Genomic DNA, 17847 nt, shown 5'->3' on the forward strand with positions numbered 1-17847 from the left:
GATCTCGGCTCACCGCAACCTCCGCCTCCTGGGTTCAGGCAATTCTCCTGCCTCAACCTCCTGAGTAGCTGGGATTACAGGCACGCACCACCATGCCCAGCTAATTTTTTGTAGTTTTTTAGTAGAGACGGGGTTTCACTGTGTTGACCAGGATGGTCTCGATCTCTTGACCTTGTGATCCACCCGCCTCGGCCTCCCAAAGTGCTGGGATTACAGGCTTGAGCCACCGCGCCCGGCGCAAAGAACATTCTTAAGACAAGTGGTTACCAAATCAGTCCAAATGGAAGAAGTGATGGAGGGGGCGTGGTGCACCGGACTGTACTCCCCTGTGGCTTGCTGTTTTAGCTGGTAGAAAGCAGTACATTTGTTTTACTGGAAAAATAGTGTTTGAAAACACGACCGCTGCATACTTGGTAGCAAACTAGACCGTTCATTTAAAAATACATTTTAAAAAATGTATATGCCATTTATAGCCAATTGTAACAATAGTGAAAAGATCTTGTTTACAATGACAACATCATTGAAAAATACCTAAAAACGTGTGTAATAAGAACTATCTGGGGTCTCTATGAAGATTACCCTAAAACTTAACAAGGAAGCTTTAAAAAAGGTGACAAGATGTGGAAACATGCACTACGTTCCTGGTTGGTAAGATGTAGTATGATTCCAATGGCAATTCTTGTTATGTGAATTTGTACTTTTTATGTGATTCCAGGCCATCTCTCAGCAGAGCGATGCTGGCTATGTTCTGTTTGTCCTTCATGTCTCTAAGAGCTGATCTACATTCCCTCCAGCTGTCTGACCTTAGGCGACATGTCAGTAGATTCCCATTGAGGCTTGCATTGGGTTCAGTCAATGAAGACTCTTGGTGGAGATCTGATGGGCAGGGGGAAAGAAGGGAATAATCTCCGAGTATGTTTTCCATAGTATCCTTCCTGTAAATCCAAGAGGCTAATAGTATGACCTTAAGCTGTGATTTTTGACCTAAGGTCCAGCTCCAGTCAAGAGGCCCCTGTACACAGGATCTTCAAGGATTCTCTTCCAGTTTCTAGAAGCTGCTCCACTCCCTTTTCTCTACTCTCTTTTGTTTAGGGATAACAGTGAAACTGTTACTAGCCCTGAGCTACTGTCCACACTCTTGTATATAGTCCCAGTCCTTTGGCATTTCCAGATAATCACATGGTTCGCTAAACATTTTAATAAATTCATAGAAACCACCAGCAGTTGGCAAATATTCACTTATATCATTGTGCCATTTCAGATTCTTCCTTCTTAACATAAATCTGTTGTTGTTTGCTTCCAGGAGGTTGTTACATGCATGGATTGCTTCAAACGCTACAATCACATTTGGCAAAAGGAGAAAGAAGAAGCCATTAAGACATTTATTACACAGAGCCCCTTGCTTTCTGAATTTGAGTCCCAGATTCTCTATTTCCAAAACCTAGAGCAGGAAATTAATGCTGAGCCTGAATATATCTGTGTAGGTTCCATTGCTCTGTACACAGGTTGGTTTATTTTCTTTCATAGAGCCATGTAAATTAGACAGTATTGTTTTGTCTTTTTATCCAGATTAGTATTCCAGAGAATTCTACCTGTCTTAAAGATTGACTTTATGGGCCTCAAGATTTGAGATCAGTTTGTAGATTTTTAAAAAATTTCCTGCTGCATAATTATTAATTCTTGATTATTTTGAACACTTTGCTGCTAAACCTTGAAAATAAAGGTTAGGTCAGACAAAGGAGATGCTGTTATATTCTGAATTAAAATTTGCCCTTTATTTAACAAATAATAATAACAAACAATTGAGGCTTATCCCGGAGGTTCTGATGTGTACTTTTTAAAAAAAACATTTTGAAATATGTATTGGATTGTTGTAAAAACAAACTTTATAAAATGAACGAATATATAAATCACTAGGAAAAATTATGATTTTTTTTTTCCGGTTCAACTTTTTATGGGTTAGAAGGCTATAAGCTGCAAAGTGTTTACTGTTGGAGAACAGTGACACTTTGACTTTTCATACCGGTTCAAGTTTTTAAAATTGAACTGTAGACATTTGGGTTTTCAGCTGACTTGAAGTTTTCCCTGACTGCCGAGACAAAGACCTGGATGGTTGTCATTGGACGCCACTGTAACAAAAAATACCGGAGTGAGATGGAAAACATTTTTACCCTTATTGAAGAATTCAATAAGAAACTAAATCGTCCAATTAAGGACCTGGATGATATTCGGATTGCAATGGCAGCACTGAAAGAAATAAGGGAGCAGGAAATCTCCATTGACTTTCAAGTAGGGCCTATCGAGGTGACTAATGATCATTTGTTCAATATAGAAATATTTCTACATGTTGGATGCTATTACCTGAAATACTGACTGGGTCTGGAGCAAAGTTACTAAATGGGTGCTAAACCAAGACAATAATTTCAATATTGTTGATGATACCAAAGCCCTATAGGGTGCCTTCCATGGGCCAGGTCTCTCCTTCACGTATGACAAGTTCCTTCAGAGCAGATCCTGAGATAAAGATTTTTGCGCAAGTGATTTATTGATGAGTGCTCAGTAGAGAAGGGGAGTGAGGGAATCAGGAAAGGTTAAGGATGAGAAGCCAATCAGCTATGGACTGACTTCAGCCTGATCCCACGGGCGCCCTACACCATCAATTGAGTTGGGCCCTCCTTCATGAAAAGGAGACTACCCTTTGTACTTCTAAGTCAGTGAAAATGGGCCATGACCTCCCATGAGAAGGCTCACATTCCGCTGAGGAAAATCTTCCAGAGAAGGGGACAGCTGCAGTTCTTAAAGCCAGCACTCTCAGTATTCGGGGATGGGAATAGCAGTTGGTAATCAGGACCTGGATGGGGAACTAACAGTGTTCATATATGCGTTAACTCATTTCATCCTTACTATGGCTGCTACTCATCGTGCAAGGAAACTGAGGGTCAAAGAAGTTATGGACTTTTATCAGTGTTGCACTTCACTTTTATTTGTATACCATATCATACTATTTTTTTCCAGATGAAAATGTCTTTTTTTGCAGTGAAGTCTGCTTCACTGACTTATCAATTATAATATTATCAACATACATAGTATAATTTAAGCAATAGCCAAAAAAAAAAAGGCAGTTGATTTCTTTACAAGCAGACACCCTCGAATAGATTCACTTGAGTAAACATTATCTCTTTCTAAGGAGTCTCCTTAGAAATCTCATGTTAAGCCACCAACAAAATCAGTCTTAGCAACAGCCTTTTTTTAAAACAAAACAAAACAAAACAAAACAAAACAAAACACTACTTTTCCCCCAAATTAAAAAATAGCATTTTAGAAAAATTAGAAAACGCAAAACAAATGTATGAAATATAATTTCAAAATTACCGTAATCTTATCAATCAAGTTCGTACCAAGATGTTGGTATATTTCTTTCCAGCTTCTTTTCATGTCTGTATATGTGTGTGCAATTTTGAATTCCATTTTTTATTCATCTTGTAATACATATTATCATTATAAATGACATAGTGTGAATTATTAATATCATTAATAACTTTTCATAATCAGAATTATTGGTGCATGCCTTTAAATCTTATTTGCCACTCATGATTGTTGACAAAGGCCCAAGAGTGGAGACATTAAGGAAAAGCACTTCTCAGCCGTGGAGGCACTGTGGGGTCAGGGCCAGTGTTAACCTCAAGATGAAAATGTCTTATCAGAAGTGGCTCACTATATTTGTTATTTTAAAATGAGACTAGTATAATTGTAGCATTAAAAAAAAACTCCAGTTGTAAAAGCATCATCTTTTCATCACACCATAATCGGAATGTGTGGACTTATACTCTGATGGTCCAGATTAGACTCTAGTCTCCCATTTTCTGCATCCCTGTTTGAATTTTGAAAATTTTTCACATTACCATGAAAATGGTACAGACCACTACACATTTTCACTTCTGCTATGTTGGGCCAGGAGGATCACATGGTCCATCCTGCTTTCCTTGGCTTGAAACATCAAGGCAAAGAGACTTTCTTTGTGCAAGATCTGGGGAGATCCTCAAGTCTGAAGAGGAGGTACAGTAACTGACAATCCTGTTTTCTCCCACCTGGACATTAAGAACAAAAGTAGAATCAAGTAGACAAGATCAAAACATCACCTTTGTGTCTGATGGAAGTTATTTGGAAGACATAATTGAGTGTATTACTTCAGTTATTTTCCTCCCTTCCCTACCCCCAAACACACACACACACACACACACACACACACACACACACACACACACGCTATAAGCTAGTAAATACTAAATCCCAGGATTATGATACTCCCTCATCCATCAGAGGCAGTGTTGGAAAGCTGTAGGTCTTGTGTTACCCTGATCAGTTTATGGCGCTGAGGTGCAGACCACAGGCATGCCTCCATGGAGAGAGAGGGAAGAGAGAGAAAGGCACTGGGATATGCTTGCTCAAATCAACAATTTTTTTCCCCCCAAATCAACAATCAGGCACTCATTCCACCTCTATGGGGAGGAGTAACAGTGGGAGAAGAGAAGAGGGATATTAGAGAAAATTCTTTCTTATCAAAACCAACCTTAGCCTTATTTTAATCTTTTAGCGAAGAAAGCCATCCAGGATCTTACATGCTGAAGGGAATGACTTGGCCCAGGCTCTGATTCGAGAACACCCTTTTGTGTCTTACTATTGGAACCTCTTATCAATCAAGTGAAATGAGACAGAGTAAAAACCCTGATTTATTTTGTTATTCTAATATTAGAAGTTATTTTATGTTTTTCATTTACTTGATATAATTGTGTTGTCATCAAATACAATTTGGGGGCCTAAGTAAAAATATCTTTTATTTGTCTAATGGTTTATGGTTTTTCAAATGCATTTAAAATGATATTTTCAGTACTCTCAAAGATCCTGTGAAGCAGCCAAAAGATTTTCTCATTTTATAGATGAGGAAACTGAATGGCTCAGTTGCTCAGTTAACCTCTTAAAGTTTAAAGTAGAATAACTAGAACTGTTAGGTAATTTCACTATTATGCTGATATTTTCCATTATTATCATTTAATACATGACTGGGTGTAGATTTATGCATCTGACTGGCCAAAACTAAGGTTTCTCTCTTTTTTTATAGGAATCTTATGCCCTGCTTAACAGATATGGACTTCTGATAGCAAAGGAAGAGATGGACAAAGTTGATACACTGCACTATGCTTGGGAGAAGCTGCTGGCACGTGCTGGTGAAGTCCAGAATGAATTAGTCTCACTACAGCCCAGTTTTAAGAAAGAGCTTACTAGTGCTGTGGAGGTATTCCTCCAAGACTGTCACCAGTTTTATCTGGACTATGATTTGGTATGTCTCTGGCTTTTTCTGCATGCATTTTTGGGGGTTAGTGAATAGAGCATGCAAAATATAGTTGTCTAAAAATTATGGGTAAAATTGTATGAAATGCCCCAGGAATTCCCAAGGAATGGGATTTTTATTTTCATGAGAGAAAAACATTTTCTCTTCACAATCCTTTCCCCTTAGAGTTTGTATTAGTCTGTTTTGACACTGCTATAAAGAACTACTAGAGTCTGGGTAATTTATAAAGGAAAGAGGTTTAATTGACACACAGTTCAGCATGACTGGGGAGGCCTCGGGAAACTTGCAATCATGGCAGAAGGTGAAGAGAAAGCAAGGTACCTTCTTCACAAGGCGGCAGAAAGAAGTGCCAAGCAAAGGGGGAAGAGCCCCTTATAAAACCATCAGATCTCATGAAAACTCACTCAATATCCAGAGACTAGCATAGGGGAAACTGCTCTAATGATTCAGTTACCTCCACCTAGTTTCTCCCTTGAGACTTCAGGATTATGGGGATTACAATTCAAGATGAGGTTTGGGTGGGGACAGAAAGCCTAACCAAATCAGGGTTCATATAGGATAATTTCAACAGAAAATGATAAATTTAAAAGTGCTAACTTAAAAGTGCTAACACTGCATCATTTGTTCTGTTACTAAAGTTGTTTGGTAGCATTCTAAATTTGTGTAGAAAAGTACTATTCACATATAGTTATAATGTCCTCCTATCCACGGCATTCCTTGGTTCCACAAATATGGAGCACAGAAGTGCTGGGCGCTGTCCTTGGTTCTGACTAAACAGTAGTGGATAAGACAGATGGAGCCCTGCCTCCATGGAGTCCATATTTTAATTACTCATATATGTTTAGGTACTGAATCTTCTAATGTGAATATGCTGTGTAATGAGACCCTTCTGCAGGCAAATATAATGTGCAGAAGAAGGGAAATATAGTTTCAGGTAAAATTTGTACCTATTAACTAGTAGCACAATAAACCACAAAATTAATAATGTTAGATGATTGGGTCCATGTACCAACTCCATGGATGAAGCAGCACAGGAATCCACATATTCAGGGTTTTCTAATGTAGGAAAATCTGACTGGAGTGTTAAGATTATAGGCCACCTTACAAGTGGGTGTTAGAATGATAAAAATCTATGAGTTATATGACATTAGCATTTGGTTCAAAAGCAGGCATTATATGTGCTTCTTATAGAACAGCCATTGACTCCTCTTTGCCTGTGTTACCTAAGAAATGAGTAATGCATATTTTTATCCTTAAAAGTTTCTTGACAAAAGGAAGTCCTGGCATTAATTTGGCTTTTTTAGACTGGAAAAATATTTCCAAATGAATCTTTGTGAGGACCTTTTTTTCTAATAAATAAAAACTAAGTTTCTTATCATGCATGACACCTAACTTTAATATTTAAATATTCTGAGTTCATGAAATTTACATGCAAACAATTTGTTCTATATATTTTTTTAACTTTTTGTTCAGAATGGTCCAATGGCTAGTGGCTTGAAGCCCCAGGAAGCCAGTGACAGGCTTATCATGTTTCAGGTAATCTTTTTAGTTTCTATGACTTTCTAAACAATAAAATCTTGTTGTGTTTTAAACACATGTATATTTTCTTCTTTTTAAGATATAGAGCCCTATTGTGGAACAATGTATGTACTTGCATTAAAAATAAGATTTTGTAGGATTACAATTAGAAGTGGTTTCTATGAATTAATTATGCCTACTTAGTATTCCTATTTACATGTGCCCAGAGATCATATATCACTGGCTTACTTGTTTGCCAATCTTATATTTTCATTTGCATGTTTGTTCATGTATAAATCATTTTGACGAGTTTTCACTTGTGTTTTTATTAGAATCAATTTGACAATATCTATCGGAAATACATCACATATACTGGAGGAGAGGAGCTTTTAGGCCTGCCAGTTACACAGTATCCTCAGCTTCTCGAAATAAAGAAGCAACTAAATCTTCTACAGAAAATATACACTCTCTACAACAGTGTCATAGAGACTGTAAATAGTTACTATGATATTCTTTGGTCAGAGGTGAATATTGAAAAAATCAACAATGAACTCTTAGAATTCCAGAACAGGTAAGAAGTTAAATGTTTAGCATGCCCAGCGATTAAACTTCAAATGCTTTCTTTTTTGACAGGCAGCCAAGTTCTGTTTTCACCCCTGCTGTTTCAAAAGCACATCTTACTGCATTGTTGTTGTCCATTGACATCATTCTTGTTAATTGCTATTTGTTAATTACTCCTGTGTGTAGACAATGAGACAAGCACATTCTTTATACATGAATGAATCATGTTAGGGGCTTTTCTGCAGCTTGGTGGGAGCCAATTTTTATTTATATTATACTTATGAAACATTTGAAGTTTATGTTAGATTATCATCTGGAACAAAAGCAGGAGCCCATGATTTTTCTATATTGTTGTAGCTGCTGAATCCAAAGAAAAGGGAGAACTATTTGTTGTATATTTCACTTGACAGCCTGATACACTATGCTGTGCTTTGTGCTTAGTAAGTTCTCAGTACATGTTTGTAGAATTGAATTAACCTGAACAGCACCTCTATACTCCAAAATAATGCCTCTAACTAGGTAGTAGTTGTGAAGGATTGGAAAAAATCTTTTCTAATGGAGAAGACAATTATCTGTAATATATAAGTCATCTGTATATTATATTAACAGATTGCCTGCAAGTCATGGGATTTTAAAATAGGATAGGTATTCAAAGACACTATTTTTGATAGAAATGCTAGCAGACCATCTTGGTCCAGAGATGTCTGTGATCATGTTTCAATGAGCTTTCACGTTGGTTTCCCTTCACAGGTGTCGGAAGCTGCCCCGGGCTTTGAAGGACTGGCAGGCTTTTTTGGACCTGAAGAAGATCATTGATGATTTCAGTGAGTGTTGCCCACTGCTGGAATACATGGCCAGTAAAGCCATGATGGAGCGACACTGGGAAAGGATAACCACCCTCACTGGGCACAGCCTGGATGTGGGGAATGAAAGCTTTAAGTTAAGAAATATCATGGAGGCACCTCTGCTGAAATACAAAGAGGAAATAGAGGTACAGTTGACAGAGCATGATGTGGTGGAAGATTAAAAGGTCTCATGGTATTTATTTGATAACATTTCTGTATTATAGAATATTAGATCAGTAAACTATACTCAGACAATTGAAATTGTTCTCCTGGCATTCAGCCATTAGTTCCTTCAACAAATGTTTATTACACCTAAGATGGTACAGATTCTGCATCAGAATTAACAATGCAGTCTTGCATTCAGATATCATTAAATAATTATACAAATAAAGGCATAGCTATAAGCTATGGAAAATGCCATTGAATAAAATGTATGATGTTCTATGAAAGCCTATGATAGATGAGTTTGGCTCACGTGGGGGTGATAAAGCTAGGGAGGGCTGGGACACAGGCACAGGACTGGCTGGGCGAAGGGAGTGTGGTTGTGTGGTTGGGTGAGGGGCTTGGAAAGTGCAAAGAAGGCCATTCCAGGCAGATGGCACATTATGCATGGAACATCTGAAGTATATTTGAGGAACCAGAAGAAGACCTGTGTGGCTGGGGTGTGGAGGCCAGGCAGAGAGGACCAGCTGAGGCCAGGGAGGCGGATGTTATTGAGCAGTGGGCACCAGCTGAGAGATGTGTTTTCAGCAGGGGCTGACATGGTTAGGTTGACTGTTTATAAGCATCACTCTGCTAGAGATCGTTGGAGAAAGAATTGAAGGAGGACAAGGGAGGAGTGTTGGAAAAACCAACTGAGAGTTTCTAAGGGTAGCTCAGGCAAGAAATGATGGCTTGTTAGATGGGAAGGGAAGCAGTAAAGCCAGAGGGGAGAGACAGGATCACGGGGTATTTGAGGAGAATTTGGTGACGAAGGGAACGTAGCAGGAGAAAGAAGAGGGGGGTTAAAGATGAATTCTAGATTTCTTGCTGTAAGACCTCAATGGATGAAGGTGCTGACCACTGAGATGAAGGGGATCAGATTGGGTGACAAGATGCAAAGCTCATGAGCTTGATCAGGGACATGAGTCTGGTATTTCACAGACTGTGTTTGGGGTTTCCTTGAAACATCACAGCAGGGAAGTTCAGTAGGCAAATGGATGTGGGTCTTGCCTGGAGATATGAAAGTGATTGAATTCATGAGTGTAAATGAGCTCACCCAGAGGGGAAACATAGTGTGGGAAGAAATGAGGGTAAAGAAAGGGCTGGACTAATCGCCTCAAGGGTGAGGCTGCAGAGGAGTCTGGGAAAGTGACCAGAGCCATGGGAGAAATCAGGTTTTGCTACCTGTGTTCATTCACACGCTGCATTCATTTGACTTAAGCGGTAAATCAGAAATACACTGAATTTTGAATCAGTGATTGAAGTTTCAAAATGTAAAAGTGATTTGCACGTATTTTCTGTCACCTTTTTTTCTGGACAAGTTTGATGGGAAATTTTTAAAATTCAAGTTCTGTTATTCAATGATATCTTTATCTCCATCTCTCTTACGGCATCAGTATCTGCATATGCACATTCTATTTATAATATTGCATTTTCGGTCTGGAAATATAAAAGTTTATATGTATATATAAATAAAGCAGACCGTGAAGATAGGGTCTTTCAACTAGACTATTAAGGAAGGATATGTGACTTTCATGCAATAATATGAGAGCTTACTATTTTGGTAGGACATCTGTATCAGTGCGGTGAAAGAGAGAGACATTGAGCAAAAGCTGAAGCAAGTGATTAATGAATGGGACAACAAAATGTTCACCTTTGGCAGCTTTAAAACCCGTGGAGAGCTCCTCTTGCGAGGAGACAGTACCTCGGAAATCATCGCCAACATGGAGGACAGTTTGATGTTGCTGGGTTCCCTACTGAGCAACAGGTGGGAAAACCATCTATCTTTTTCCTTAGATTTGAGAACCATAATAGCAAACATTTCAAATGAATAAAAAGTGCATTACAATAATACCCTTCATACAATCTATTCAATGTTGAAAATACTTGATTTAATTAAATTAATTAATTTTTATATCCAAAACATCAGCACCCACTTATATATTAATAATCAATAGATTATATTCCAATTATTCTTGTTTTCATTTTGGCCTCGGACACATGTTTCAGCATGTGTAACGCTGGTTTTATTTCATTATCCTGTGTTTATGGGATGTATCCGAGACCATCCGCTGGACAATTAGCCACTCGGCTCTTGGGAACATTTCAGCTTTGCTGCTGACAAGCCTCACTGCACAGCTGACAGCTCTACAGCCTCTAGAGTCCAGGAGGAACGTTATTCTGAATTCCAGAATAATCATTCTATTCGAAAAGCCTTTTTTTTGCCACCATCTGTGGACTAGAAACTCTTAGTTGTTTACATACTTTATTTTTTATATTTGTACAAATTTGTGGGGTATGTGTGAATGTTTTTCTTTTTTTGAGACAGAGTCTCTCTCTGTCACCCAAGCTGGAGTGCAATGATGCGTTCTTGGCCCACGGCAACCTCAGCCTTCTGGGTTCAAGTGATTCTCCTGCCTCAGCCTCCAGAGTAGCTGGGATTACAGGCGACCGCCACCATGCTTGGCTAATTTTTGTATTTTTGAGTGAGACAGGGTTTCACCATGTTGACCAGGCTGGTCTCAAACTCCTGGTCTCAGGTGATTCACCCGCCTCCGCCTCCCAAAGTGCTGGGATTACGGGTATGAGCCACTGCACCTGGCCACATGTAAACTTTTGTTACACGTATATAATGCGTAGTGCCACCCCTCACATTCTGGATATGCACACTGTACAGTCATGAACTTACATTTCCTTGTTTCATTGCTTCTGTTTGCTCTTTCTGAAATAATGTTTTTGTTCCCCAGAATCTTCTCAAATATATGGTAATTGTGCAGAATGTAGTTACCATTGAGATATAAATTTGTTGTTCTATTCTAGCTTTAAAATATCACTCAATTCCCTGTATATATGTGTATCAATACTTTTAATATTGGAAATACCGTGTACTTCATGCTATCTCAGTGAAAATTTCCCTTATTTTAACTTACTTCTTACACGAAAGTAAGTAATATGGGGATATGAAGTTAGACCATTAGTAATCTTGAGTTTGGACTTCTCGGGATTTAGTGAATTTTAATGAGCTTGACTACTATTCATACCAAACAAGAATAAAGGATAGATGGACAATAATATACTCTAGAGAGATAGAATAGACACACATATAAATTAAGTAAATATTATCTGGTTGGGGTGGGGAAACTTTTCTCATCAATGGCATCTAATCTGCAGATAGAGTTATGGGAGGAATGCTTTTTCAATATATATCTATTGAACCCTTACTGTGTGTGCGATGTACTCGTCTAGGTGCTGTGGATAGAATAAGAAATAAGGGAAAGATCTCTGTTTCTATGGACCTATATTCTAGTGAAGAGCATACAAATAGAAAGATGTGTGGAATATTAAAAGAATTTGGTTAGCAATTAAGAATATGGAAATTAAACTCTTATGCAATAATACAACTTCAAGTACATATTATGTAGGGCTAGAGAGATCTATGAAGGGATAAGAAAAAGAAGAAGAAACATAAAGATAGGCTGTACAATCATTTAAGATAAAGTTTGTCTGTAAGTAACAGAAGCACCACATACAAAATGGCTAATATAACACTGATGTTTATATTGCTCACATGTAAAACAAGTCCTAAGGTAGATGGTTCAGGCTGGAATGGGGGCTTCACCACATCATCAGGGACCCCAGCTTGGTCTGGCACACTCAGTCTTTCCAAGGTGTGACCTTATTTCCTGTACTATCCATTATATCCAATGCCACTACTCACATTTCATGTAGAAGAGTGGTTCTCAATCTTTGCAACTGAAAGAACTTAAAAAAATCCCAATGCCAGCGTCACTTCCCAGACCCATTGAATCAGTCTCTGTAGGTAGGACCCAGGCAGGCAGCAGTCATGTTTAATGTTGGCGAGATGATTCCAGTGTTTAGCTAAGATGAAGCTCTGTTGATGTGGAACTTAGCCTTGTGACTGCACATGACTGCAACGGGAAACTGGGAAATTCAGTAATTTAGTTGGGTAATTATGAGCCCACATCGAAGGACAGAAAGAGAAAAGGACATTGGGAGGCCACTGGAAGGCAGTCTGTCTCAAAGAGGAAAAGGGGAAGACAGATTAACTATGGAAGAGGCAGTAACCTTGCACACATGTACATCAAACGTGAGTGGGTTGGACACAAGTGTGGGGGAAGTTAGAAAGAGACTCAGAAAAGGGGAAGCTAAGGAGAGAGTCCAGATGTTATCATATTTGAAGATTGCATTAGTTGTCTGGTCCCCCCGATGGTTCTATAATGGCTCCATATTCTATGAAAAACCAGAGACCCCATGAAATAGGCACAGAAGCTCAGTAGAGTGAATATTATTCTCAGCCATAGCAGCACTGAGGGTAAATGTATTTCCCTGGAAGCTTGGTGGAATCAAGTCTTATGCCTGAGCTACTCTCTAGATTGTAAATCTCCCACCCTTCTCTAAGCTCTGGATCAAAAGGGAAAAAGCTAGACTTAACAATGCACAATAGATAGGGATGAACTAATCACTTGGTTGCATCATTTTAAAAGCCATCATTTAAAAAGAACATAGTTAAGGTTATAAAGAAAGAGGATACAAAATTAAGATTTTTACAAACCTCTTTGGCTTTAAAACAACAGCATGACAAAAACCAAAACCAAATCCTGAAACTGTTTCTTATTTTAGGTACAATATGCCATTCAAAGCTCAGATTCAAAAATGGGTGCAGTACCTTTCCAACTCAACAGACATCATCGAGCGCTGGATGACGGTGCAAAATCTGTGGATTTATTTAGAAGCCGTTTTTGTGGGAGGAGACATTGCCAAGCAGCTGCCCAAGGTTTCATAATCTACTTTGTGATTTCATCAGATTTTTCAGAGAAAGATCTAAGAATAAATATTCCCTTAAATAATGCCATAATATTTAACTTCTGTTGAACTGCTCCCCTCAGTCTTTTTGTTGTTACTGTTAATGGTGTTATTCTTCAAAGGGAATGAGGAATTGTGGAAAGGAAAGGGGTGACAGAGTAAGAAAAACTGTGGAGGTTTGATAGGAAATAGAGGGTTAAAAAAACAAAGAATCAGTGGTCGTGTAATTGATCTGCTTCTTTAGATAATTTCAAGGTACAATTTGGAACAGTGTAGAATTATAGTGCAGTTATCTTGACAATTCTAGGCTAATTTGTTCTTCTACTGCTGACATTTTAAAGTAATGCATAGTATACATTGTACCCAATTATATCTGTACTGTAAAATTGAGGGGTGGCAATGTGCAGAAAAAATCTCCAAAACAAAAAGAACTTTTCAAGATGTCGAGTATGTATTTTTCATCAAATCGTAATCATCTGACTAGGTATATATGGAATATATTTTGAGATTTTTAAATGAACATTTTAACCAATTCTCAAGGATTCTTATTCAATTACCTTAAGCTGTATGGAAGATGATAACATTTTAACAATATATTTCAGTTTTAGAAGCATGATTATGTTAAATGTTTTCATCGCATAGGTTTCTCTTTGGTTAGTTTTCAGTTTGGTTACAAAAGACAGATCAAATTATAGACTGCAGACCATTTATTTTGGAGGCAATAGTGAAATTTATTCACTCACTAGAATTTTACTTTATTTTTGATTTGTATTTGTGCATGCTTTTTTTCTTCTTTTCTTAAAGTTATAAATAGTAGGTTTGGATTTTTTTTTTTTATTATACTTTAAGGTCTGGGATACATGTGCAGATCATGCAGGTTTGTTACATAGGTATACATAGACCATGGTGGTTTGCTGCACCCATCAACCTGTCATCTACATTAGGTATTTCTCCTAATGCTATTGCTCCTCTTGACCCCCACCCCCGACAGGCCCCTGTATGTGATGTTCCCCTCCCTGTGTCCATATGTTCTTATTGTTAGCTCTCACTTGTGAGTGAGAACATGCGGTGTTTGGTTTTCTGTTCCAGCTTCATCCATGACCCTGCAAAGGACATGAACTCCTTCCTTTTTATGGCTGCATAGTATTCCATGGTGTATGTGTCCCACATTTTGTTTATCCAGTCTAACATTGATGGGCCTTTGGGTTGGTTCCAAGTCTGTGCTGTTATGTATAGTGCTGCAATAAACATATGTGTGCATGTTTCTATATAATAGGATGATTTATAATCCTTTGGGTATGTGCCCAGTAATGGGATTGCTGGGTCAAATGGTATTTCTAGTTCTAGATCCTTGAGGAATCATTACACTGTCTTCCATAATGGTTGAACTCATTCACACACCCACGAACACTGTAAAAGCGTTCCTATTTCTCCACATCCTCTCTAGCATTTGTTGTTACCTGACGTTTTAATGATCGCCATTCTAACTGGTATGAGATGGTATCTCATTGTGGTTTTGATTTGCATTTCTTTAATGACCAGTGATGATGAGCTTTTTTTTCATATGCTTGTTGGCCACATAAATGTCTTCTTTTGATAAGTATTTGTTCATATCCTTTGCCCACTTTTTGGTGGGATTTTTTTTTCTTGTAATTTGCTTAGTTCCTTGTAGATTCTGCATATTAGCCCTTTGTCAGAAGGATAGATTGCAAAAATTTTCTCCCATTCTGTAGGTTGTCTGTTTACTCTGGTGATAGTTTCTTTTGCTGTGCAGAGCTCTTTAGTTTAATTAGATCCCATTCACTAATTTTGGCTTTTGTTGCAATTGCTTTTGGTGTTTTAGTCATGAAGTCTTTGCCCATGCCTATGTCCTGAATGGTATTGCCTAGGTTTTCTTCTAGGGTTTTTATGGTTTTAGGTCTTATGTTTAAATCTTTAATCCATATTAAGTTAATTTTTGTATAAGGTATAAAGAAGGGGTTCAGTTTCAGCTTTCTGCACATGGCTAGCCAGTTTTCCCAACAACATTTATTAAATAGGGAATTATTTCCCTATTGCTTGTTTTTGTCTGGTTTGTCAAAGGTCAGATGGTTGTAGATGTGTGGCGTTGCCTCTGAGGCCTCTGTTCTGCTCCATTGGTCTATATCTCTGTTTAGGTATCAGTAACATGCTGTTTTGGTTACTGTCACTTTGTAGTATAGTTTGAGTCAGGTAGTGTGATGCCTCCCTTTGTTCTTTTTGCTTAGGACTGTCTTGGCTATTTGGGCTCTTTGTTGGTTCCATATGAAATTTAAAGTAGTTTTTTTTTCTATTTCTGTGAAGAAAGCCAATGGTAGCTTGATGGGAATAGCATTGAATCTGTAAGTTATTTTGAGAAGTATAACCATTTTTACAATATTGATTCTTCCTATCCATGAGCGTGGAATGCTTTTCCATTTGTTTTTGTCCTCTCTTATTTCCATGAGCAGTGGTTTGCAGTTCTCCTTGAAGAGGTCCTTTACATCCCTTGTTAGTTGTATTCCTAGGTATTTTATTCTCTTTGTAGCAATTGTGAATGGGAGTTCACTCATGATTTGGCTCTCTGTTAGTCTATTATTGGTGCATAGGAATGCTTGTGAGTTTTGCACATTGATTTTGTATCATGAAAATTTCCTGAAGTTGCTTATTAGCTTAAGGAGTTTTTGGTCTGAGACCATGGAATTCCTGAATATATAATCATGTTATCTGCAAACGGAGATAATTTGACTTCCTCTGTTCCTATTTGAATATCCTTTATTTCTTTCTCTTGCCTGATTTCACTGGCCAGAACTTCTAATACTATATTGAATAGGAATGGGTGAGAGAGGTCATCTTTTTCTTGTGTTGGTTTTCAAAGGGAATGCTTCTAGCTTTTGCCCATTCAGTATGATATTGGCTGTGGATTTGTCATAAGTAGCTCTTATTATTTTGAGTTATCTTCCATCAATACCTGGTTTATTGAGTCTTTTTAGCATGAAGGGGTATTGAGTTTTATTGAAGGCCTTTTCTAACTCTGTTAAGATAGTCATGTGGTTTTGCGGTTTTTTGGTTCTGTTTATGTGATGGATTATGTTTTTTGATTTGCATATGTTGAACCAGGCTTGCATCCCAGGGCTGAAGCTGACTTGATTGTGATGGATAAGCTTTTTAATATGTGATTTCAGTTTCCCAGTATTTTATTGAGGATTTTTACATCAGTGTTCATCAGGGATATCGGCCTGAAATTTTTTTTTTATTGTGACTTTGCCAGGTTTTGGTATCAGGATGATGCTGGCCTTATAAAAGGAGTTAGGGAGGAGTCCTTCTTTTTCTATTGTTTGGAATAGTTTTAGGAGGAATGGAACCAGTTGCTCTTTGTACCCATGGTAGGATTTGGCTGTGAATCCATCTGGTCCTGGGCTTTTTTTTTTTTAAATATCTTTGTTAATTTTCTGACTCGTTGATCTGTCTAATATTGACAGTGGGGTGTTAAAGTCTCCCACTATTATTGCGTGAGAGTCTAAGTCTCTTTGTAGGTCTCTAAAAACTTGTTTTATGAATCTGGGTGCTCCTGTATTGGGTGTATATATATTTAGGATAGTTAGCTCTTCTTGATGCATTGATCTGTTTACCGTTATGTAATGCCCCTTTTTTTTGGTCTTTTTTGATTTTTGTTGGTTTAAAGTCTGTTTGATCAGAGACTAGGATTGCAACCCCTGCTACTGTTTGCTTTTCATTTGCTTGGTAAATATTCCTCCATCCCTTTATTTTGAGCCTGTGTGTGTCTTTGCACATGAAATGGGTCTCCTGAATACAGCACATCGATAGGTCTTGATTATTTGTTAAATTTGCCAGTCTGTGTCTTTTAATTGAGGCATTTTGCCTGTTTATATTTAAGGTTAATATTGTTATGTATGTATTTGATCCTGTCATTATGATGCTAGCTGCTTATTTTGCCCATTAGTTGATGCAGTTTCTTCATAATGTTGATGGTCTTTACAATTTGGTTTGTTTTTGCAATGGCCGGTATCAGTTTTTCCTTTCCATATTTAGTGCTACCTTCAAGAGCTCCTGTAAGGCAGGCCTGGTGGTGACAAAATCTCTCGGCATTTGTTTGTCTGTAAAGAATTTTATTTCTTCTTCACTTATGAAGCTTAGTTTGGCTGGTTATGAAATTCTGGGTGGAAAATTCTTTTCTTTAAGAATGTTGAATATTGGCCCCCACTGTCTTCTGACTTTTAGGGTTTCTGTAGAGAGATCTGCTATTAGCCTGATGGGCTTCCCTTTGTCAGTAATCTGACCTGTCTCTCTGGCTGCCCTTAACATTTTTCCCTTGATTTCAACTTTGGTAAATCTGACAATTATCTGTCTTGGCTTTGCTTTTCTTGAGGAGTATCTTTGTGGTATTTTCTGAATTTGAATGTTGGCATGTCTTACTAGGTTAGGAAATTTCTCCTAGATAATGTCCTGAAGAGTGTTTTGACTTGGTTCCATTCTCCCCATCACTTTCAGGTATACCAATTAAATGCAGTCCCTTATTTCTTGGAAGCT

The 17847-nt window shown here is 37.9% G+C and overlaps 1 protein-coding gene across 1 annotated transcript in view; it reads left to right on the forward strand.

Moving 5' to 3' along the window:
- DNAH5 (dynein axonemal heavy chain 5) overlaps positions 1-17847 on the forward strand; it is a gene marked incomplete at its 3' end in the record, with an annotated part of 148604 nt that overhangs the window by 75492 nt on the left and 55265 nt on the right. The window contains exons 23-30 of the mRNA XM_017524678.2: positions 1304-1505; positions 2069-2304; positions 5120-5338; positions 6824-6886; positions 7201-7439; positions 8180-8420; positions 10044-10243; positions 13117-13270. Of these exons, the coding sequence (XP_017380167.2) occupies positions 1304-1505; positions 2069-2304; positions 5120-5338; positions 6824-6886; positions 7201-7439; positions 8180-8420; positions 10044-10243; positions 13117-13270 (1554 nt within the window). The remainder of the gene's footprint in view (positions 1-1303; positions 1506-2068; positions 2305-5119; positions 5339-6823; positions 6887-7200; positions 7440-8179; positions 8421-10043; positions 10244-13116; positions 13271-17847) is intronic.

The sequence above is a fragment of the Cebus imitator genome, unplaced genomic scaffold (genome assembly GCF_001604975.1).
Source record: "Cebus imitator isolate Cc_AM_T3 unplaced genomic scaffold, Cebus_imitator-1.0 Scaffold35, whole genome shotgun sequence".
Taxonomy (NCBI): domain Eukaryota; kingdom Metazoa; phylum Chordata; class Mammalia; order Primates; family Cebidae; genus Cebus; species Cebus imitator.